A 26,301-nucleotide genomic window follows, 5' to 3' on the forward strand; every position below is an offset into this window, starting at 1 on the left:
ATGAGTTACAGGGCGCTCCCCTGAGGCATAGAGTGTCACAGAAGTATTGTACAGTAGTTAGTTAAGGTACTAATCTAGGATTCTGGAGACCCAAGTTCAGTTCCATGTTCTATCACAGACTTCCTGTGTGACATTAGGACAGATACTCAAAGGTATTTAGGCTTCTAAGTCCCATTGAAATTAATTGTAGTTAGGGGCCTAAGTACTTTTGAGGATCTGGGCCTGTGTTCTTCATCTGTAAAATGGGCACTTCCCTACCTTACAGGGTGTTATGAGGATAAATACATTATACACTGTGAGATGCTCAGATACTATGGTGATGAGGTCATGTAAGTATCTAAGAGTTTTATTAACTAATTATAAAACAGTGAGTAGTACTGGGATATAAGCTCGTTGGGACCAAGGACCTGTCTTATTCTACTTATCCTATGGCACAGAATACATAATAATCTTATAATATCGTGGTATTGTACTTGTAGCTGCAAGAAACAGACAAATATTGCATCCTATTATATCTTTCATTGAGATATTAGAAAGTCTAAAAATCTATTAACATTAAGGTAACATCAGACCAGCAATGTATGTTTGTTTTCTTTATTTTCATTTTAAAAGATGGCTATAAATGACTCTAGGAACCCTTAAAACATAACTGGTACTGGAAAAAAAAATAAAGTAAAAACCTCACAGCATTAAAATTATTCAACTGGGAATTCTGGAAGTCAGCCTCCTACAAAAAAGCTTTTTTCCACACCTTCATTATTATTGAAAGCATACCTTCCGCCCTCTCCAAAATCCCCAGTCACACATGTGTCTTTTGCAACATGCTTGGAAGATCACCCAAATCAGGCTATTTTGGACCAAAGCTGGAGCAAGTTCAAGCATCCCAAAGCTCTCACTCAAAACACCATAGTAATGGTGTCTCCCTACAAAATATGTCATTTAGAATGAGATATTTAAGCAAACCAAAAGACCTTCTAGCTCTCTTTTCTATGACTAATGTTTACTTCTGTTTAACAGGTGATTTGTATATTGGAGGAGTGGCGAAAGAAATGTATAAATCCTTACCAAAACTGGTACATGCAAAGGAGGGATTTCAAGGTTGCCTTGCATCAGTTGACTTAAATGGACGTCTGCCTGATCTGATCTCGGATGCCCTCTTTTGCAATGGGCAAATAGAAAGAGGATGTGAAGGTACTAAACATCATAGTAGTTTCATCATAAGTATTTCCAATATAAAGCAGTATTCTTATATCTTGTTGTGCAAGTGTTAGATCCATTCTGCTGAGTCCTGTTTATTTGTACTCTCTATATGATGGGTTTATATTTTACCTTGTGTAGTAGTGTACCATTTACTTGTGTAAAAGTGTACACAAGTTATACTCAGTTGGAGTATAACTTGTGTACACTATTAATGAGGGTAGATGCCCCCGAGGGAGAAATGTATACCTACTCAACAAAGCACAGACTAACCTGAGAATATTAATTTACCAATTGAATAGAATCTGTAGATTCTGCTCTTGTTTAGTGACAAGCTGGTTTTCAAGTCTTTTGTTTGTTTGTGGCATATTTTATTTAATCATGGTAACAGTAACAATTAGCTTCTATATAGTACTTAGACATTAGCTAATATATAAGCAGTCTTCCAATGTCTGCCCTGTATTATGCTACCTGCTTAGATCATATTTTTTTGGCTGTAAATCTTCCTATCCATTGAAGTTAATAAGGCCAAACTGTGCTCTGTCTTACATGCTGTATAGCTTTACTGGGTCCAGTGGAATAGTGTGGGAAGCAAGTTAGGACCAAATTAGGCCCCAAAAGATTGTTTGAATATGAAAACAAGGATTTTGCCCTGGATGATTACAATCTTGGTTATGAGTGTAGATGGGCTCCAGCTATAAAATGTGGATCTTGATTTCAAGGAGTCTGTAGTACTAGTGTGTTCATGTTTAAGGGTTTGGCTTGGATCAATCACTAATTCCTACAGTAGCTTCATTCCATATAGTTTTCACTTTTAGATATTAGTTTAAATCAATTATCTGTCCCTACATACACTTCATTCACATCATTCTGAAATTAGCAAGTGTCTTCCAATACATTACTTTCACTAAAGTACCATTCTGCTTTGAAAAGCAACTACAAAAATGGCATCGTGGTGTTCCATGTTAATATTCTCTCAATGAATTTCACATCAAGAAAATGTTTTGGTTTTTTTCATTAATTGCTTAAGCTTAATTCATTCTTTCTCTCTCTGGCTGAGTGAGTCTCTCATTATTTATCCACACTGACATAGCTTCAACACTGGGCCAGAGAGAGAGAGAACAAGCATGAGAATGACTGTATCACGGTGGTTAATGCACTCCCTTGGGAGATCCAGGATCTAATTCCCCTACTCTGATGACCTTTTAAAATTATTGATACAAAGTGGAACAGCTTCAACAGGAGAGAATGAGAGAGTTCCCCTTTCCACATCAGATTATCCCCTAGCCCAGCTGTTGGGACACTCACCTGAGAGATGGCAGAACTCAGTTCAAATCCCTTTCCCACTCAGATGGAAAGGGGGTCTACCAGGTTAGTATCCTATCCACTAGCCTCAAAGTTATCAGGGAGGTTCTTCTTCTAGCTTCTTGCTAAAATAGTATACTTGCCTAGCACCCAGAGAGGGTTTGCAGCTGAGACTCCCAAGTAGAGGGAAACACCTGCCTGCAGCCTGGACTTAAGCACCTATCTCTGAGAGATGGGTGAGGCTTAGCACATACCCCACAGTTTGGCATCTCCCATTAGTTCTCTTAGGTGAGGAGCTTCCTAGCATGTTGCCTTTTGGGAATCCCGTTTGAAGGCAACTATCTTTCCCCGTTTATTGTATAGAGAGCAAGGGCACTGCACTCAGGCTTTGTGAATCCCAGTGATTTTCTAGATCCTTAAAAGTTTTTGTGAATTGAGCCCCAGTTTACCCACCAAGCTGGTGTGGAAAGCCCCCTTCCAGGTCCTTTCCCCTAGTTCTTGGCCTCCGAATTACTCCCCTCAGTTTTCTCTCTGTGATGCTTGCTGGTCTTTTATCTGAGGACCAGGTTACCTGCAGGCTGTTGTCAGTTTCCTGGTCTCAAACCCATCCCCTGAGAAGCAGCTTAATTAGTCATGGGTGGGGTTGAGCCCACTTCCCTTAAAGGACCATCCTATGCTAGTGGAGAATTCCCATAGGAATCAGCAGGAAGTTACCTTCAGCAATGGTTTTGGTTAATGGACTTGATCCAAAGCTCATTAAAGTCAACGGAAGTCTCTTCATAGATTACAAAGGGCTTTAGATCCAGACAAAAGCAAGCTAGTAAGATTGGACCATTAATAGCATCATAAGCAGTTTAAAATCAGAAGACTCCTTATAATATTGAGAGAGTTGGCAACAGTGTTAGTATTGTGTGATGGATGCAGTAAAAACAATGATAAGCAACGCAGAAAAGCCCATGAATAAAATACATATTAATTTTAATTTAATATGTACTAGAAATAATGCAGCAAGCCAAAAATATATTTTAAAAGAATAAAAATAAGAAAAAGAATGTAAGAAAATAAAAACACTAAATATGATTTTGCTAGAGTCACCATATAGACAACTAAACATTCATTGATTACCTTGATTACCATCCGTTTTATTCCTTCACAGAGACAAGGTGGGGGAGGTAATATATTTTATTGGACCAACTTCTGTTGGTGATGGAGACAAGCTTTTGAGCCACACAGGTCTTCTATAGGTCTGGGAAAGGAAAGAAGAGCTCTGTGTGGCTCAAAAGCTTGTCTCTATCACCAACAGAAGTTGGTCCAATAAAACATATTACCTCCCCCACCTTGTCTCTCTAATATCTTGGGAGTGACATGCCTACCATTCCTTCACACTCATTCTTAAACTGTAAAAGAGATGAACCCTTGGTAAAGAAGTCATTGGAATAATGAAAACACCAATGATTATTTAACCTAGTTTATTGTCATATGAAATGAGAGAATCAGACAGGAATAACCTATGTTTACTTACCTGCGCATAAGTATTAATAGCGAGCTCTTATCCATACCTAGATAATAAAATATACTCCAGTCTAAACATGTGTTGTCAATAGCATTTCTAATAGCGCTGTCAATTAACTGCAGTTATCTCAAGTGATTAACTCAAAACAAATTAACTCAATTCAAAAAATTGACTGACTATGATTAATAATAATGTTAATTGCACTGTTCAAAAATAATAGAATACCAAATTAAATTTATTATAAATATTTTGGATGTTTTCTACATTTTCAAATATATTGATTTAATTACAGCACAGAATACAAAGTGCTCATTTTATATTATTATTTTAATATGAATATTTGGACTGTAAAAAAGACAAACAAAGAGAAATGTAATTTTCAATTTGCCTTATATAAGTACTGTAGTGCTCTTTATCATGAAAGTGCAACTTACAAATTTAATTTTTTGTTACATAACTGCACTCAAAAACAAAACAATGTAAAACTTTAACACCTACAAGTCCACTCAGTCCTACTTCTTATTCAGCCTATCACTAAGACAAACATGCATTATCTCCTGTAAATGCTGCCTGATTCTTATTTACAATCTCATCTGAAAGGGAGAACAGGCATTTGCCTGGCGCGTTTGTAGCTCATATTGCAATGTATTTTCCTGACCCCGATATGCTAAACATTTGCATGCCCCTTCATGCTTCAGCCACTGTTCTCGAGGATGTGCTTCCACGCTGAAGATGCTCGTTTAAAAAATAAAGTGTTAATTAAATTTATGACTGAATTCCTGGGAGAATTGTATGTCTCCTGGTCTGTGTTTTTACTCACATTCTGCCATATATTTTGTGTTATGGCAGTCTCGGATGATGATCCAGCACATGCTGTTCAATTTAAGAACGCTTTCACTACAGATTTGACAAAACTTAAAGAAGGTACCAATGTGAGATTTCAAAAGATAACTACAGCACTCAGCACAAGGTTTAACAATCTGAAGTGCCTTCCAAAATCTGAGAAGGATGAGGTGTGGAATATGCTGTCAGAAGTCTTAAAAGAGCAAGACAGAACCTGACTACCAAAAGAGAAAATCAACCTTCTCTTGGTGGCATCTGACTCAGATGATGAAAATGGATGTGCATTAGTTTGCACTGCCTTGGATCGTTGTCGAACAGAACTGTCATCAGCATGGAAGCATGTCCTCTGGAGTAGTAGCTGAAGCATGAAGGGGCATAGGAATGTTTAGCATATCTGTCATGTAAATACCTTGCAACACCAGCTAAAAAAGTTTCATATGATTGCCTGTTCTCACTTTCAGGTGACATCGTAAATGAGAAGCAGGCAGCATTGTCTCCTGTAAATGTAAATAAACTTGTTTGTCTTAGAGATTGGCTGAAAAAGAAGCAGGATTGAATGGACTTGTTTTATTTTTGAGTGCAGTTTTATTAAAAAAAATTCTGCACTTTAAGTTGCATTTTCATGATAAAGAGATTGCACTACAACACTTTCTTTTGTTTATCTTTTTTACAGTGCAAATATTTGAATTAAAAATAATAATATAAAGTGAGCTCTGTACACTTTGTATTCTGTGTTGTACATAAAATCAATATATTTGAAAATGTGGAAAGCATATACAAATAGTTAAATAAACGATATTCTATTATTGTTTAATAGTGTGATTAAAACTGCGATTAATTGTGATTTTTTTTTAATCTCGGAATTATTGGTGGGGTTTTTTTAATCTCACATTTAATAGATTCATAGATTCTAGGGTCAGAAGGGACCAATGTGATCATCTAGTCCGACCCCCTGCACAAAGCAGGCCACAGAACCCTACCCATCCACTTCTATAACAAACCCCTAACCTATGCCTGAGTTATTGAAGTCTTCAAATTGTGGTTTGAAGACCTCAAGCTGCAGAGAATCCACCAGCAAGTGACCCATGCCCTACGCTGCAGGGGAAGGCGAAAAACCTCCAGGGCCTCTGCCAATCTGCCTTGGAGGAAAATTCCCTCCTGACCCCAAATATGGCGATCAGCTAAACCCTGAGCATGTGGGCAAGACTCACCAGCCAGCACTCAGAAAAGAATTCTCTGCAGTAACTAAGATCCCATCCCATCCAACATCCCATCACCGACCACTGGGCATACTTATCTGGTGATAATCAAAGATCAGTTGCCAAAATTAGGCTCTCCCATCATACCATCCCTTCCATAAACTTATCAAGCTTAATCTTAAAGCCAGATATGTCTTTTGCCCCCACTACTCCCCTTGGAAGGCTGTTCCAGAACTTCACTCCTCTAATGGTTAGAAACCTTCATCTGATTTCAAGTCTAAACTTCCTAGTGTCCAGTTTATACCCATTCGTTCTTGTATCTACATGGGTACTAAGCTTAAATAATTCCTCTCCCTCCCTAATATTAATCCCTCTGATATATTTATAAAGAGCAAGCATATCCCCCCTCAGCCTTCTTTTGGCTAGACTAAACAAGCCAAGCTCTTTGAGTCTCCTTTCATATGACAGGTTTTCCATTCCTCGGATCATCCTAGTAGCCCATCTCTGAACCTGTTCCAGTTTGAATTCATCCTTCTTAAACATGGGAGACCACAACTGCACACAGTATTCCAGGTGGGGTCTCTCCAGCGCCTTATATAACGGTACTAACACCTCCTTATCTTTGCTGGAAATACCTCACCTGATGCATCCTAAAACCACATTAGCTTTTTTCATGGCCATATCACATTGGCGGCTCATAGTCATCCTGTGATCTACCAATATACCAAGGTCCTTCTCCTCCTCTGTTGCTTCCAACTGATGCGTCCCCAATTTATATCTAAAGTTCTTATTATTAATCCCTAAGTGCATGACCTTGCACTTTTTACTATTAAATTTCATCGTATTACTATTACTCCAGTTTACAAGCTTGTCCAGATCTTCCTGTATGATATCCCGGTCCTTCTCCGTGTTAGCAATACCCCCCAGCTTTGTGTCATCCGCGAACTTTATTAGCACATTCCCGCTTTTTGTGCCAAGGTCGGTAATAAAAAGGTTAAATAAGATTGGTCCCAGAACCGATCCTTGAGGAACTCCACTAGTAACCTCCTTCCAGCCTGACAGTTCACCCTTCAGTACGACCCGTTGTAGTCTCCCCTTTAACAAGTTCCTTAACCACCTTTCAATTCTCATATTGATCCCCATCTTTTCCAATTTGACTAATAATTCCACATGTGGAACCGTGTCAAATGCCTTACTGAAATCGAGGTAAATTAGGTCTACCGCATTTCCTTTGTCTAAATAGTCTGTCACCTTCTCAAAGAAGGAGATCAGGTTGGTTTGGCACGATCTACCTTTAGTAAAACTATGTTGTACTTTGTCCCAATTACCATTGACCTCAATGTCCTTAACTACTTTCTCCTTCAAAATTTTTTTCCAAGACCTTACATACTACAGATGTCAAACTAACAGGCCTATAGTTTCTGGGATCACTCTTTCTCCCTTTCTTAAAGATAGGAACTACATTAGCAATTCTCCAGTCGTATGGTACACCCCTGAGTTTACTGATTCATTAAAAATTCTCGCTAACGGGCTTGCAATTTCATGCGCCAGTTCCTTTAATATTCTCAGATGAAGATTGTCCGGGCCCTCCGATTTTGTCCCATTAAGCTGTTCAAGTATGGCTTCTACCTCAGATGTGGTAATATCCACCTCCTTATCCTCATTCCCGTTTGTCATCCTTCCATTACCCTATGCTCCCCATTAGCCTTATTAAAGACTGAGGCAAAGTACTTATTTAGATATTGGGCCATGCCTAGGTTATCCTTAACCTCCTTTCCATCCTCAGTGTTTAGCGGTCCCACTTCTTCTTTCTTTGTTTTCTTCTTATTTATATGGCTATAGAAACTTTTACTATTGGTTTTAATTCCCTTTGGAAGGTTCAACTCTACTTGGCTTTTAGCCTTTCTCACTTTATCTCTACATGTTCTGACCTCACTAAGATAGCTTTCCTTGCTAATTCCACCCTTCTTCCACTCCTTGTAGGCTTTCTGCTTTTTCTTAATCACCTCTCTGAGATGTTTGTTCATCCAGCTTGGTCTACAACTCCTGCCTTTCTTGGGATGCAGGCTTGTGATACTTTCTGCAGCTGCGACTTAAAGTAATTCTAGGCCTCTTCCGCATTTAGATCCACAAGTTCTTCAGTCTAATCCACTTCCCTAACTAATTTCCTTAATTCTTTAAAGTTAGCCCTTTTGAAATCAAAAACTCTAGTCCCAGATCTATTTTTGTTTATCCTTCCATCTAGCTTGAACTGAATTAGCTCATGATCACTCGAACCAAGGTTGTCCCCTACAACCATTTCTTCTATGAGGTCCTCACTGCTCACCAAAACCAAATCTAAAATGGCATCCCCTCTTGTCGGTTCTTCAACTACTTGGTGAAGGAATCCATCAGCTATCACATCCAGAAAAATCTGATCCCTACTATTCTTGCTAGCAATTGTACTCCAGTCTATATCTGGGAAGTTAAAGTCTCCCATGATCGCACATTTCCCATTAGTGTTTACTTTCTTAAAAACATTAAAGAGGTCACTATCCATATCCAGATCAGATCCCGTTGGTCTGTAGCACACCCTAAGCAGTATCTCAGGGGAGGCTCTAGTAGCTTTCTTTCCCAGTGTGATTTTTGCCCAGACAGATTCTGTCTTGTCCATTCCATCACTTCTTATTTCTTTACAGTTAACCTCCTAATTGATGTACAATGCTACTCCACCACCTTTGCCTTTATTTCTATATTTCCTAAACAGCACATAGCCTTCAATACCTGTACTGCAGTCATGACTACTATTCCACCACGTTTCTGTTATCCCTATAATATCTGGTTTCACTTCCTGCACCAGTAGCTCTAATTCCTCCATTTTGTTCCGTAGGCTCCTCGCATTAGTGTACAGACATCTTAATTTTTGCCGTTTGGCTTCACTCACATTCTGTACCCTGTTAGGCACGGACATTCTACCACCACCATCACCTGTTAGTCTGTTATCTACACTACCCTTCCTCATTATGCCATAATGTTTAATTTTTTTAATCATTTGACAGTTCTGATTTTTAGATGGTCTATTTTCCTTTTGAGGAAGACTGGCTGCTCGTGTTTGATCGGTCAACTTCTTAAAGTTCTCCCTTATGAGAGAAGACTGCAATATTGCCAAGCCTAGGCATTCAAAGATCATGGGACAGGACCCCAAAATCATGAGATTGGCTTAACAATCATAATATTTGTATTTGCCTTCCAGTTTCTGAGCCATATTTTCTCCATTAATCATAAGAGATAGGAACTTACTTTAAGATGATCATATAATCAACTGATTATATGAGTTGAGACTTCAAGAAAAATGCCAAATATCATGAGACTTTTGACCAAATTATGAGCATTGGAATTGTACATGCTCACTTAGGTCCCCATCCTACAATTAATATCATGTGACAGACTCCTATGTCTGTTCAGAGACCCATTACCACAGTTCACCCTTGCGCTATCAGCTGCAGGATCAGGGCTTCTCTTTATTAGGCTATTGTCCTGAAAACACATATGTAGATGCTTAACTTTACTATCGTGAGAAATCCTATTGATTTCAGTGGAATTACTTCTGTGTTTAATTTAACACATGCATAAGTGTTTGCAAGATCATGGCCTGGTTTGTTATACTTTTCATAGGTAGGCAAGTGGGACAAGGCAAGTTTTTAAGGATCACAGGAATTCAGGGTTGCCGCCAAAAACAAATGGCTGAACTCCATGTAATTTTGGTTCTTGAATAAAAGTTATACTTTGTAGGTACCTCTTTGCTGACAAATCTTCAATGACAAGAAACTACAAAGCTAGAACTATAAAAAAAATTGCTAAATAGACTTGTGACTAATTAACCGAAAGCTAGGTCATAACAGTCACTTTTATGGTTTGGTCATTAGGGATGGATCTTGCTCAACTGAATTCAATAATTTTTCCATACACTTCAGTTGAAATGGGATCAGGGCCTCCCATAGAAAAGTTTAATATTTTCCTCAGTGCACATGGTGATGGACAGTGGTGACATAAGGTAACTTTTGAGTTATCTTCTTGATGTACCACAAGACATCAAGACATACCACTAGGTAATATGAAGCATTTGTGTTAAATGTGTAACTCCCAAACCAATCCATGTCCTTACTTTACAAAAATGAAATGAATTACCCATGCAAAGAAATAAATCCAATCAATTTTTAAATTTTTTTTAAAAGTCTGCAGTGAAGATGAACCAAAATTATATTTATACCACAAGTACTCAAAGCTGCATATGATAGCATCTTACTGAGTAGCTTAGATAAATAAAAATAGATCTATAATATGTACATAAAATGATGAACCCAATGGTAATATTTATTAACATTTTCTAGCATCAGTTAAACATACTTTTTAAATATTATTTACACTTAAAACCAGTGATATGGTTGTAACCAATCTGTGTTTCTTAGCAAATTCTGTTGGAGAAATATTTACACATAATATGCAAGAGCTGCAAAGCGATAAACACTCAGAATGATATGAGCAATAGCAAAAACTCATTAAGGCAATTGTTCCTTAAGTTGCAAAAAGTATTTCTTTCTACATCCATGCATTTTAGCATTCACTTTATTTTAATTTTTTTTTGCCTTGGTGTTTGTGTTTTTCTACTTTAATTCCGCATGACTTTTTTCTAATTTTAATTTGATGATGAGATACAACATTGCATAACTAAAGTGTAAATAAATGCATGAATATATAGCATTTAAACACCTACAGATATTTTCACTTCATTTTTGTAAGGTGTCCAAGTAGCAGATTCTGGTTTAAAAAAAAATGTGAGTGACTTGTCAACCATTATAATACCCAAATGTGTACAAAGAATGATGCAATGCCCAAATGTTTAAAGAAAAACTTTTGAACTCAAAACTGCTAAGAAAGTGGAATGGCTGCCCTATAGGTCCCTTCTTTGCTGAATGCAGATCACTAGCTGCTGCATACAATTTCAGATTAACCTGATATAAGAACATAAGAACATAAGAACGGCCATACCGGATCAGACCAAAGGTCCATCTAGCCCACTATCCTGTCTACTGACAGTGGCTAGTGCCAGGTGCTCCAGAGGGAGTGAACCTAACAGGCAATGATCAAGTGATCTCTCTCCTGCCATCCATCTCCATCCTCTGACAAACAGAGGCTAGGGACACCATTCCTTACCCATCCTGGCCAATAGATACCAGCATTTTAGTATACAGGCTAAATATATCAGAGCTAATCAATACTTTTGGTTAAACTGTGATCAATAGTATACTCTATTGCTAGACCTAGTCTTGTGATGATCTTTTGGGTCCCAGTTCAGCAAGGTACTTAAGCACTTGACTAACTTGAAGCATGTGACTAGTCACATTGATGTGCTTTAAACTGGGCACATGATTAAGTATCTCACAGATTTTGGGCCTTGTTCAATACCCCCAAATGAGTGATTCTTATAAGACTGGATAAGAAAAATCCACATTAGGATCTTTCTTTGGGATTTAATTTAAAATTTAAAAGATTTAAGTGGATGTCTCAGTCTCCAAAATTACTGAAAAGGGTTTATAAGGATTAGGACCATATTATTTCCTTGATTAGTGCATGTCAATGGGAGATATGTGTATGCTGATCCAAGTCAATATATGGTTCTTGATGTATATTTCTATCTTAATTCTCCCAGTCACACAGAAAGGTCTAAAGGAGAGGAAAATGGGAAGGGATAATGTGCTAATGACTGTAGAATTCACTGTATCTGAACATGACAAATGACTAGTCAGGATGCAGCCATGCGTTCACTTTGCTAATGCATTCATATCTATCCAAGAAGAAGAAAAAAAACTTCTAATTTTCCTTCATTACATGTCATCAGTTCAATTAACTGTTATATTTGTAGTAAAATACTGGCAAATTACTGTTTTCTCATTTTGGCTTGCCTAGAGATTTATGGCTATTAGCATTGATTTGTTTGTGTTATAAGGCATTTCTTTCTCTCTTTAACAGCAGCATGCACTTTACTCTGAATGTTTTTCTGTGTTTGCTGCCATTTCAATATTGCTTACTAACATTTAATATATTTTGCTTTTTTTTTATTTTGCCGACAAAGTTGCATTGATGAAAGCTGATTTGCAAGGTAGATAGCCCTGTGTGTATTAAAAAAGACTGAAACCCAGAATGCGCAGTTGGATTTCTACAATAAATGCTCTGTACATTTCCTGCAATAAAGTGTGTTGTTTTGTTTCAGATTTTCCCTTTTTACCCCTAAACATGATACAAGAACCTTCATTTTACAGCATATTTTGCATAAAGGCTTTCAGTCTTTAGTATGTTTGTATAGTGATTGCTTTAGTGCTTTGATCATACCTTTTAAAAAGTTCTTTTATTTTTCAGTGGTCTAGTTATGAATCTTTAGAAATAGAATAGCTTTGTTTTTCATGTGTGTCACATTTGGGCATGACGGCTCATTAGTACTCTGATTTATTTATTTATTTTCTGATTTTAAAAGAACCTGCATGGGATCAATAAAGCATGTGACTAAATACTTGCCAGCATTCCTTCCTGCAAACCCACCCCCTAATTCTTCTTTATTTTAGACTCAGCTCCTTTTTAAAGTACTTTCTGAGATTTCAGGTACATTACAATGTGGTTTCATTTCCTAGCTTGTTTTTAATTTTCTGATCTTGTTTCATGTAGTTTCATTTCCCATTTTCCATGGTACCTGGTTTTGCTGCTTGGAACACGTTTTGCAGAAAAAAGAATAAATAAATTAATTTTATGGGGAAAAAATGTTTGGCCTGTTAATGGTGTGATGTGAAATTAATCATAGTTGCTACAGTGTTAACATCTCTACTTCCCTTGGATTAACTCTTGCCTCTGTTTGTTTTCTTTATATTTATGAATCCTCTTCTGTCAGTCTTGGAGCCAAAACAAAAGATTTGTAATGTTATATGCCTCCACATGACACAGAAAGATTTAAATAAATTCTACTTTAGATCCCTTTCCTCATTAGATTTAAGATGTTGGCAACTGCCATGTGATCCAAAGACAAACATGTTACTTTTAAAGACAAAATTCTAGTTGCTTCTGTATGTTCTCATCAGGCCCCAGTACCACATGCCAAGAGGATTCGTGTGCAAACCAAGGAGTGTGCTTGCAGCAGTGGGATGGATTCAGCTGTGACTGCAGTATGACCTCCTTTAGTGGACCATTGTGCAATGACCGTAAGTAAATTAGAGAATGTTTATCTAAAAGCCTTACAGCTCTAGGGCAGTATTTAAAGCAAGTGTCTGAAATCTGTATTAATTTAATATTATATAGTTAATTGAACTGGCAAAACTCTGAGATAATCTATGATGCTTGTAGGAAGAAGATGATGAAGCATTACAGTATAAATGGGGGACAACAATACTACATCTAACATTGTGAAAGAATTTGGGGGGTTTTATACTTGATTGCAATTGATCTAATGCATTGATGGTTACCTATTTCAAATGAGCCTTGCATAAATATTGCAAATAGTTTTTTTCTGATGATAAAAAAAAACTTTTCACATTTTATTATCTTAAGCTATATTGTAATTTTGTAACTTTATCTCATGAGAGCTGTAATTACTATGAAACAGTTGACAAGGCTTATTATCTTTCTTTGTAGATTTCTTTAGGTGACACATTAAGCTCTGTCAAATGAAAACCACTCCAAGTGTTTTAGGGTTTTTTTTTGTTTTTTTTTAAATTTCATCTGAATAATCACAAATATCTGGTTCTCAGGTGCAAATGGAAGTTGTGATAAATATGGGATCTGCTTCACCAGTGTGCTGCTCTGGTTTTACACCAGTCTAGACCCCTTGATTTCACTGGTGTTAGCTTGGTGTGAAATTGCAATAATGCTGCAATGAATAAGGCCTATTGGGTTATAGAAGCTGTCAAGATTTCTTACTGAGTACTGAACTTTATCCCATTTGAGATATCTGATTATTGGAAACCTTTGCATATTTACAAGAAGGGCATTTCAATCAGACTTGGCATCTTGATTTTCACAGTTGTGTACATGTATTTGAATGAGAGTGTGGATTCCACATCCTGCCAAATATGGTAGAAAGATAGTTAATATAGATATCTAGTCACACATTTTTGGTTACTATATGTAATTTTGGCTGTCCAGTCTACAACAAAGTTCATTTCTTTATTCAACAAGTTCTAGACCAGCATAGTAACTGTGGTTATCTCAAAAGAGTTAACAATGTTTGGTTCAAAGGGTAGGTCCCAAGCATTTATGAGATGAGAAATTTGGAAATATGGAAAATTTATAACAAAAGATTCTCCTAAGATTCTCATTGTTGGGGTTTTTTGCTGTTATTTTTAATTGTTGCCCCAATTACACCCATTTTTCGTGATCTCCCGTCACAAAAGTGGAAGAAAACCAGTTCTTGAGAGCTGTACTTTCTGATAGAATGCAGAAGGAGAGATTCAAGGTATTTAGGAGAGAGTCTACCGTTAGGCCTTCAGACAAACAATTCCAGATTTCAGAGGCCTGCAGTGCAGATAAAATGGGGGGGGTTCTTATGCTACTAAAGACAGTTTATTTTGATGCTAATTTGGATGCCATGTATACTTTCCTGGGTGTCTTATTGATATTGATATTGGCACAGATCTCAAAACACTGGGTAAAATTCCATGGTGTTTAAATGAGCCGAGCTTATACTAATATCAAGAAAAATTTGGAGCAATTATGGATCACAGAATTGTCTCGTACCATTTTAGTAATAAACATTTTTTATTGCTAAAGAAAAAAGTGCACTTTAAAACATAATAAGTGTAGTCTTCAGCTGATGTATTTTAGCATTGCTCTATTGAAGCCAACAGAGCTACACCAATTTACAGGAACTGAGGATTTGCCCCAGTATTCTGACATAAGAACATTTCTGTACTTGTTAGTTCGTAAATTTGGATTTGCCTGTTTCATATTTACAAACCTAAGTAAAACAGAAAGCTTAGTATATCAAAATGGTGCATGTAGCATATTAGAGTAACAAAAAAACTGGGTAGCATGTAAAAGCCTACTACTATTTTTCAGTGGATTAAGACAAAAACATTATCTAGTTACTTTTCCTGACTTTTCTTGCAAGTCTTAGTTAATATATTTCTTTAAAATTGTACAAATGATGTTGCTCTTTTTAAGTTGATATTTTCAGTATGTCATAGAAGATTAGGGTTGATAGAGACCTCAGGAGGTCATCTAGTCCAACCCCTGCTCAAAGCAGGACCAACACCAACTAAATCATTCCAGACAGGGCTTTGTCAAGCCGGATTTAAAAACTCTAAGGATGGAGATTCCACCATCTCCCTAGATAACTCATTCCAGTGCTTCACCACCCTCCGAGTGTAATAGTGTTTCCTAATATCCAACCTAGACCTCCCCCACTGCAACTTGAGACCATTGCTCAACTAGTGTCAAGTATTGTGACCTCAATTCATGAAAGTTTGACATCGTGTCATCTCTAGTCTTCACTTACATATCTCTTGCCTGGTCCTTAACTTCTACAGCAGAAAGTTCAGAGGAAATGGAAAATGGGAAAAAATAGTACAGAAAAATACAGTTATGATAGCTATGCAAAAATATCATATATATCTATATCTATATCTATAGATATAGATATAGATAGATAGATATGCATGCAAGAGATTTTTTATGAAGCAAAGTGCTTTCCGCATAAGTTAAGGGTATCAAAATTCAGCTCAAAATAAGGAAAGCATGAAGCAGTCTCCTCCTCCGACAAACTGAGTATGTCCTATATGTATCTATAAGTGGAGAGGAGAAGATTCTAGTGATCCCATCCAGGGAATGTACGGTACTTCCTGGAAGAGTGAAGCTAATATCCTCTGCGAAAACTGATTCATACCAGCATGTCTCAGTTTACAGCATAGGGGACCGTATTCAGGAATATCACTAGAATCTGTAAAAAAATTCAGTCCAGTAGAAACTTTTTAAGTGCATCCAATGTTAACAGATATACAGCAGATGCAGACCATTAATGCCCATGATGGCACAAGTAGGGACACACTACATTGTGCTGTTTCTTATTTACTGAAAGAGAAACAATGTAGGGATATCTTGACGCAAGATGAGAGGGAGGTTATCACTACTTCTGCTATGATATGACACTTGGAGATGCAGGGTAGATGTGGTATGTTGGAAATGTTATATTGTTAAGTGCAAAGCAGGCCACTAGAAAATGTTCCCACAAAATAGGATTACATAGAATACTGTGTAAAAAGGACAGTTAATGACTATCCTTACAAATGGTTGGCATCCTAGCTCCTCTGAGAAAAAACATCATAAATATCCTAAGTATTAGTAACTGCAGGTTGTGGAGTGAAAACTGTCCTCCCAGGGCACTCAGCTTTTTCATAAGAGTAGGCTGAAAATGACTCTGGCAACAAAAGCAAAAACTAAAAACTCAAATCAAATGCTCGGCTGTATTGTACAAGAGTCTTTCTATGAGTTTACATCTGTTTTCACCACCACAGTACTTAAGTGTAACTACATTAGTAAGCATAATGTCATATTTGTGGAAACAAACACCACTATTATGGCCTGGAAAATAGCACAAATAATAACATTGTCACATTACATTAATATTGAAGCATTGAAGTGCTAAATTACAGGGCAGCTTCATTGCTGTCTGTTACCATAATGGAATAATATATCAAAGGGTTGTATTTGTGATGGTGTAGCTAACACTGTGTCAACACTACCATTAAAATTCCTATTTTCAATGGTTTAGATTTTCACCATGGAATGTCTTCTGAATAGAAACTTGACATTCGCAGCCTGTATGAATAGAGAAACTTTGTTCCTGAAGCATGAATAAATTAAGTTCAGATTTTCGTTAAGGATATACAAAAAATCCTTCTGTCTTACTATGAATCTTCTCTAACAAAAGACTGACTTTTAACAAATGAAACATATCAATGTTGCAAGACTACTGTACATATAATAATTTAATTTTTTGATATAGTGTATAATCAAAGTTACATTGCTTAACAAATCAGGGTGTTGCCCATTGTTATGGTCAGATATGCCTCTAGAGTTGCTTAGATACAAATCCATAAAACATCGCAGCTTGAATTCAAGGCAACTTGATGCAGTTTCAGGATTGAGCTATCTGTAGAATTGTAGGCAGGGATCACCTGTAAATACAGTTGCTGGACTCTTTCCACTATAAAACATTGTTTTCAGTTGCTTATAACTTTGCCAAATTTAACTGCTTGGCCTAAATTTGCTGAGCTTGGTAGCTACCTCCGACTGTTCTTTTTTTTTTATTTTTATTTATATATTTTAGCTAAAATAAAGCCATTTCCAAAAATAAGACTAAGGGAAAATATATTGTCTTGCCATGGTAAAAAATAATTTCTGGTGATCTTTTCTTTGAAAAGCTCTAGCTCTCCCATGATTTGGATCAGGGACTTAAAATATGGTGGAGTTGGCAGGTGACCATTGCATCAGTGATGTGCCTTTTGTCATACCTGTGAAAGCCCTGCTCCAATATGGTGAAGTTATAAGCCTTTCATATATCCTCAGTTTTGATTTCCTCAAACTTAGAGGCTAAATTTCCGAAGATTCTGTATGCACTGGGGATGCCTCAACCTGGGGCTAAGCAGGACTTGCCCTGCAATTGTACCTCTGGCACCTCAACTAAGAGCTATGCTCTTACTGACCGTTCCTCATCTCTCGATTCCCACCTAACGCACACAGTGTGGAGGAGGAAGCTGCCTGAGTAAATGGAGAGGGGATATGAGCTGGACCTGCAGGAAAGGGAGGGGAGTAGAATGAGACAAGGAAACTGAGAGGATGGCAGAAACTGGAAAAGGGAGTTGGGGTAGGGTGACAGTCTGGGACTCGCTGGATGAGGAGACTGGAACTGCCAGTAGGGGGAGGCTGGGATGAGAATCTGGCGGAGTGAGACTGGAACTTGCTGGGACTGGGATGAGAAGCCTGAGGAGGGGAGACTGAGGCAGGGCAAGAGAATTGGACTGGGATGAGAAGCCAGGATGGGGCAGAGATGGGACTGTGACAAGGACAGGTTGGAGGGGATGATCAGAAGGGGTCCTGTTTGTGGGAAATTGATTGAAGAATTTGTGCCCACTACAGCACTCCACTCCAGAGCCTGGGATGGAACCATTCCTCTGCTGTCAGCAAATATCTGCGAAACCAACTGGCAAAGTGTGTGTCTAATCAGTATTTAGTGCTGGTCCACATGGAGAATGAAAACATACTACTGCTATCATCAGCTCAAATGGCAAAGGCCTGGGAAGTAGATCTAAAGGTTTCAGCTCTGTATATGAACCATGTGGGAGTCAATATGAAGTCACAAGATGGAATTTCTGTTTGTTTTTTGTTTGTTTACTCTTTTAAAAGCCTAGGGAATTACACACCAAAAAAACTATATTAAAACACCATTATTAAGGTTGAAAAGTCAAGCAGTCAAAAGTTAGGAAATATCAGAATTAAGGTTGCCCGTGCCACCGCAATCTACCCCTCCCTCCCCCCCGCCCCTTGTGTGTATGCATTATGATGATCTTTAATTACATAATCATATGCTATTTTTCCACAGGAACCCTGTGCCATTCAATGCACGGGATGGACCCGCTCTGGGGAGGAATTAGGGTTGTGTAGTGAAGGAGGAAATAAAATATTGAATAGCTGCGTATTAAGTGAGCACCATCCATCTGACTCCTACAACAAATGAAGCAGGAGCCTATAGACAAAGTCTCCTTCACTATGCACTCCTGATTCATCTCCAGAGCTGGTCCGTCCTGTGCATTGAATGAGGCAGTGATCCCTGTAGAAAACATAGTCTGTGATCATGTAATTAACGACTGTATCATAATGCGTACGCTCAAAGGATCTGAACTGAGGTTATACAAGTAACCTGAATTATGACATTTCCTACTTTTGACTGCTTGACTTTGCAATCTTAATAATGTTCTTTTAACATAGTTTTTTTTGTGTGTGATTATAGTTATATGATGATGGGATCATTTACCCAGGTACTCTTTTTGCTACTAATGTGAGCATTGATTAATCTTCTGAGCTATCATAGGATGACAGTAGGACAGCTGCAGAAATACTCCTCTCTCAAAATTCTTTTCTTCTTTAGAACTTCAAGACTGGGGATGCCATTTCTTGCAATCTGTGTTGACATAAGAGTCCAGTATAATACATACGAGAGACTAAAATCCTCGGTCCCCATCTCTTTCCTACATGCTGCGCTGCCGTATACCTTAATATTGCTCTGGGTATGCCACTTCTTGTTTTTTTGGGCCACTCTTGAGATTTACATTAAGGTGCTAGTCGTAATGATGTGTTTTGTGATGCAGCCACATTTCTACAAGAAACAGGAGCAAATCTACCAAAACATTTCTCATCAACCATCCATTTGAGGTCAGATTATGGTTGCTCTAATTATTTGTATTATGGTAATGTATAGAAGCCCCAACCAAAATTTGGGATCCCATTACATTAAATTCAGAACCCACATATAGTATGAGAAGTCCCTCTCAGGAAGAACTTAAAATCTTATAGACAAGATGATAAAAAGTGGGGAAAAGGGAGGATTATTATCCCCTATTGTACAGAGAGGTTAAGTGACTTACCCTCAGTCGCACATGAATTTTAGGGCAGAGCCCAGAACTGAATTCAGAACTCCTGAGTCTAAGCCTAGTGCCTTAGCCACATGATCATCCATCCTTTCTGAGGGGTAGTACTTTTGATCTGGCTGTAAACTGAATCAGTGACACAGAACTGCAATAGTTATATGAGCCATTCACTGCTCCTTAGTGTTAGAATTCCTATTCAACACTTCAGGCATACTGTCACAGATAACTAGTTACTAATTAAGATATCCACCCCCACCCCATGTGCCATAAAGAGGAGGAATGGAAAATTTCTGTGAGTGTTTTAACGGCCATCTGATTTCAGTCTCTAGTAGCTGAGAATTAAAAATCTGCCCTTAATAATGTAGCAAACCAAATGTTTATTATGGTTATTTCTCCCTAGGAGGCTTACAATGCACAGGAGAAATAAAAGTAGATACTAACAAAATTACAATAGTGGGCAAGCCAGTTGAACTAATTGGAGAAAATTTGATTTGTCCAGTTTACCTTTTTTTAGCCGTTATTACAAGACATTGGGTAAAATCCTGGCACCACTGAAGTCAGTGGCCAAACCTTCATTGACTTCAAAGGGATCAGGATTTTTTAAAAGATCAGTTTTTTGGATGGTGTGTCCAGACAGCTGGGAACCCTCCAGGGGGGAGGAAAGCTGTGAAAGGAGCAGGAAGAACTATTCAGAAGCCATTGGTTAGGAGTTTGGGGAGTGAGAGAATCTTCAGCAGGAGCAGGGAGAGTGTGAGGTAGTTAAAAGGAAGAAAATGACAAAGGGAAAGGAAGGAGTTCAAAAAATGTCATTTATCTAATTTGTATGCCCAGCTGAGATTTTTTAAAGAAGGAATTCTAACTAGATTGGTCTTTAAAAATGTCAAGAGGAAACATTATAGATAGGTATAATTATGACTTTTTTCTTTCTCTTTTTTTTTACATTGACAGATTTTTTTACTGTTTCACATAACATGAAATGAATTAATGTAGTAAAAGCTTCCATTAACTGTATTATGTGCGTTACAATATTACTGTTCTTGGTGGTTTGATTGCAATTTCCAGAGAAGGGCATATAGGTATTTTATCTAAGACTGTACTAGGATATTTTGGTATCAGATGATTTGCATAACCTTACTTATTTCTGAAGAAATGTTTTCTAAAGGATGTAGATGATATAGAAACAGGTTGTTTTTTTTTTCTTTCCAAGTTGTGAATCGAGAGAAGATTGTTTGACAATGACTGTAGAAGGTGTTTATAGGATGGATCATTTCTGGTAACCTGTTATGTGACCATATAAGGAAAGAAGTAAATGTGATATGTAGGGAAACTACAATATATTTTGATCAGTTTCCTATACTGAACATTTTTGCAAGGTATCAGCTACTCATCAACCTTCCTATTATGGCAACAAATCTTTTGAAGGCTTCGCCTAGCATTTCATCTATTTTCAATCAGTTTCTGTTGCAATATGGTTTTATGCAACAGATTTGGAGCGGGATTTATTTTCTTATCAGGGCTTAACCAGTAAGTATTTTTGGATCACAGAATGGCAGATTTTTTGAATCACTTCTTTCTGCACCCTCTTTAGAATTCAAGAAGGACATTTGAGGGGCATATACCACTACATGCTTTTCCCTGAACCTTACACAGAACATTGTGTAGCTATTTGGGAACTTCCAGGCTGGCAAGGGTAGCACTATTGTAATTGTGTTTATGTCTCAGATGGTAGTAATTATGTAATAGATCTCTTAGGCCATACTCAGAGAAACTCTTCTATTGCAACATATTAAAAACAGAACATAATGTCAGAAAATTACTGATTTCTCTCTATCTTTGGAGGAATCATAGAAGTAATTAAATTTGATTTTGGTATTTCAGGAATTTTTTTTTTTTTTTTTTACTGATAGCATAATAATTCTATAATTCGAATCCTGGAAGCATTTCCAGCATCATGAAGATGAAAATGATTAAGGGTTAATTGACTGTATTTTCATGGAACTAAAATCAGTTTGCTGGATACCATTAGAGACTCTTTTCCTTAGGACTTTCAATTGCTGTGCTTTAAAATCATATTGTACAAAGTTCAGGTCTAAAGTTGAGTGGCCAAAAGCTTTCCACAACAATGAGAAGAGCAGATTTCTGCTATCAGTGTGTTTTCTTATCGTTTTGTCTCTAAAATACTTTAATTCCCTGGCATTGAAAAACCTTTATATCTAGCAATGCGATATATTGAAAATCCATTTTAAGTAACTTCTAGGTTTTTTAAATAGTATTAATTATAATACATGACACAGCTGGAGTTGATGTAACAGTATTACAATCTTTCCCCTCCAACAGAACCCAGACATTGATGAGTGTCTTCTCCTCTTCTTCAAAGGCCACTTTCTGCAGGGTTCAATAACCACCTCCATCTTTAAATTTAAAAATAAATGAATAAATAAGTCTACCCCAGGTAGAATGTTCTATAATCCCCAAAAAGAGAGAAAAGCCAGAATGTCCTTTTATTCTACTAGGGAGTTTGCTATTGTCAATATATCTTATGTGGAAGATGTTCAGTTTCTATAATGATTGATGGCAGTTCAAAATTCTAAAATAGAATTATTCTTTCTCTCCAAAGCCTGTACAATTGGGCTTATGTTTCTAAGGCAACCTGACCCTCACTTTGGTGTATTCTTTCTGGATTGATAGCTAAATAGATACTAAGCAATATATATTTAAAGAAAAAAAAACATATTAGTTAAGAAAGTGAAACTTTATGGTAGCTCAGTAAGATCTCAGTGGTCTTCCATGCCCTCACCTTTACCAGGTGCCTTTGACTATTTCAAGTAAAGAGAAGCTTCTTCTATTGTAGACACAATAAACATATCAAGCTTCCCTTCAAAATGAACCTGGATTCTGGGTGGATAAATTAAGGCATGCTGGACTGTGAATTTTAAGTTCAGTTTTCTCAGCTGTTGTACATGTGAGCATGCACTTCAGTATAGTTAAGGAAGGCATCGAGAAAGGTGAGTTTTATATATATGACATCCAGCCACTCTTGCTGCATTTAAAATTCTGTTATAGACCCACACCACGAGATAGGTAATGATTATGGCCTTTTTTCACTGATCTATCTCCAAACAGCTTTAAATACAGGTAGTTAGCAGTCCTGTTTATGTTAACTGTTTCCAATCTTCCCCTCAGCACTTATATTTGAGTCTATGATTCCTGTCAGGGGCGGCTCTAGACATTTCGCTGCCCCAAGCATGGTGGCATGCTGCGGGGGGCGCTCTGCCGGTCGCCGGTCCTGCGGCTCCAGTGGACCTCCCACAGGCTCCACCGAAGCTGCGGGACCAGCGGACCCTCCGCAGGCATGCCTGCGGAAGGTCCACCGGAGCCGCAGGACACCGCCCTCCTGGCGACCGACAGAGTGCCCCCTGCAGCATGCCGCCCCAAACACGTGCTTAGTGGTCTGGGGCCTGGAGCCGCCCCTGATTCCTGTATTCTAGATCCTCTGTCCGTTCTTTAGTTCTTCCGCCTGTCATCTGTTATGTTTTATTCTTCAAAATTTCTTCTTTGCTGAGGCTTGTAAACTTTGTATTGCTCTTGGTCATGACATTTTGGTGGTCTCAGTAGCCATGTATGCAGGGTATCCATTCTCTGCTCAGTCATTTAAGAGACTGCAATAAGAGAACCGGGGTGGGGGGGCAATAAAAACAGTTTGTAAAGTCTCTGAGGAATCAGTACCTCCAGGCTTGAAAAAATTGTTCAAGCTTTTTAGTATTCAGATGTCAGACAACCACCACCAAAAAATGAAGGCATGGGGCCGGGGGAATTAGAGAAGGGCCTGCAACAACTCTTTATTACAGCTGGCATGCAGAAGGCCCAAACTGAGCGATCAGTGCAATGTGCGGGGAAAATGATTTGCAGATCAGAGCAGCATCGAGCCCAGAGCTGTCCCATCTCATGTTTCCTTTCTGTTTTATAATGTGTGACACTGTCCATGGATCTCTCAAATATAAAAAAAATTCTGTACTGGGTACATTTTCCCCACCAACATTATCAAAACAATTCAGAAAGGGCCCAATGAATAAAGACTACAGACCAAATTCACTAGCAAGTGGTAATCAAAGCAGGAAAGGTGATGAAGCACAACTCTTCTAAGTCATCTCCATCAAGTTGTTTGGTCCCTATGACCAATTTAAAGGCCATATGGATGACCTTTATCAAACCTAGTGCTTACTCTTTAACAACATTTACACTGGTGTTCTCTAACACCCTCTATAGTGACCCAACACCACTAATTAAAACACAGCCACAGGAAAAAGACACATTATAATTGTAAATTTTCACGTATAAAAAAGTATTCCATTTGTACGATATACAGCATCCAGTGTCAAAATACATTAGTATTTTCAGCCACGATTTGCAAGCTGTAATCTAGCTTGTTTTATGGAGCGTAAGCAAAACTACCAATCCGAGCCGCAGCACGTATTTATTGCTTTACATTTCTAACCCTTTGAAACAATGTAAATCTGGAGAAAACTTGTAACTGAGCTAAAGTTGGATTTTTAAAATATTATATTTTGTAAAGCACAAGGTATCGCTGTGTGGGAACTATGGCTTGATATTCAAAAGTATGAATCATCTATTAAAGATTGGGGTGTGGGGCCCAGTATTCCCAGGAGTTAAAAGCCAATGGAAGCAAGAATAATAAGCTCAGATTTTTCTGGATGTGATAGCTGATGGATTCCTTCACCAAGCAGTTGAAGAACCAACAAGAGGGGATGCCATTTTAGATTTGGTTTTGGTGAGTAGTGAGGACCTCATAGAAGAAATGGTTGTAGGGGACAACCTTGGTTCGAGTGATCATGAGCTAATTCAGTTCAAACTAGATAGAAGGATAAACAAAAATAGATCTGGGACTAGGGTTTTTGATTTCAAAAGGGCTAACTTTAAAGAATTAAGGAAATTAGTTAGGGAAGTGGATTGGACTGAAGAACTTGTAGATCTAAATGCGGAGGAGGCCTGGAATTACTTTAAGTCGCAGCTGCAGAAACTATCACAAGCCTGCATCCCAAGAAAGGAGGAAAAAACCATAGGCAGGAGTTGTAGACCAAGCTGGATGAGCAAGCATCTCAGAGAGATGATTAAGAAAAAGCAGAAAGCCTACAAGGAGTGGAAGAAGGGTGGGATTAGCAAGGAAAGCTACCTTAGTGAGGTCAGAACATGTAGGGATAAAGTGAAAAAGGCTAAAAGCCAAGTAGAGTTGAACCTTCCAAAGGGAATTAAAACCAATAGTAACAGTTTCTATAGCCATATAAATAAGAAGAAAACAAAGAAAGAAGAAGTGGGACCGCTAAACACTGAGGATGGAAAGGAGGTTAAGGATAACCTAGGCATGGCCCAATATCTAAATAAGTACTTTGCCTCAGTCTTTAATAAGGCTAATGAGGAGCTTAGGGTAATGGAAGGATGACAAACGGGAATGAGGATATGGAGGTGGATATTACCACATCTGAGGTAGAAGCCATACTTGAACAGCTTAATGGGACAAAATCGGAGGGCCCGGACAATCTTCATCCGAGAATATTAAAGGAACTGGCGCATGAAATTGCAGGCCCATTAGCAAGAATTGTTAATGAATCGGTAAACTCAGGGGTTGTACCGTACGACTGGAGAATTGCTAACGTAGTTCCTATCTTTAAGAAAGGGAGAAAGAGTGATCCAAGTAACTATAGGCCTGTTAGTTTGACATCTATAGTATGTAAGGTCTTGGAAAAAAATTTGAAGGAGAAAGTAGTTAAGGACATTGAGGTCAATGGTAATTGGGACAAATTACAACATAGTTTTACTAAAGGTAGATTGTGCCAAACCAACCTGATCTCCTTCTTTGAGAAGGTGACAGATTATTTAGACAAAGGAAATGCGGTAGACCTAATTTACCTCGATTTCAGTAAGGCATTTGATACGGTTCCACATGTGGAATTATTAGTCAAATTGGAAAAGATGGAGATCAATACGAAAATTGAAAGGTGGATAAGGAACTGGTTAAAGGGAAGACTACAACGGGTCGTACTGAAGGGTGAACTGTCAGGCTGGAAGGAGGTTACTAGTGGAGTTCCTCAAGGATCGGTTTTGGGACCAATCTTATTTAACCTTTTTATTACTGACCTTGGCACAAAAAGCAGGAATGTGCTAATAAAATTTGCGGATGCCACAAAGCTGGGAGGTATTGCTAACACGGAGAAGGACCGGGATATCATACAGGAAGATCTGGATGACCTTGTAAACTAGAGTAATAGTAATAGGATGAAATTTAATAGTGAAAAGTGCAAGGTCATGCACTTAGGGATTAATAATAAGAACTTTAGATATAGATTGGGGACGCATCAGTTGGAAGCAACAGAGGAGGAGAAGGACCTTGGGGTATTGGTAGATCACAGGATGACTATGAGCCGCCAATGTGATATGGCCATGAAAAAAGCTAATGCGGTTTTAGGATGCATCAGGCGAGGTATTTCCAGCAAAGATAAGGAGGTGTTAGTACCGTTATATAAGGCACTGGTGAGACCCCACCTGGATTACTGTGTGCAGTCGT

The 26,301-nt window shown here is 38.0% G+C and overlaps 1 protein-coding gene across 1 annotated transcript in view; it reads left to right on the forward strand.

Annotated features, from left to right (window-relative positions):
* The window catches only part of NRXN1 (neurexin 1), a 1,285,455-nt gene that overhangs the window by 683,158 nt on the left and 575,996 nt on the right, over positions 1 to 26,301 (forward strand). Inside the window, 2 exon segments of the mRNA XM_030557741.1 lie at positions 1,018 to 1,191; positions 13,164 to 13,283. Coding sequence (XP_030413601.1) covers positions 1,018 to 1,191; positions 13,164 to 13,283 — 294 coding nt within the window.

Source organism: Gopherus evgoodei, chromosome 3, assembly GCF_007399415.2.
Source record: "Gopherus evgoodei ecotype Sinaloan lineage chromosome 3, rGopEvg1_v1.p, whole genome shotgun sequence".
Lineage (NCBI taxonomy): Eukaryota > Metazoa > Chordata > Testudines > Testudinidae > Gopherus > Gopherus evgoodei.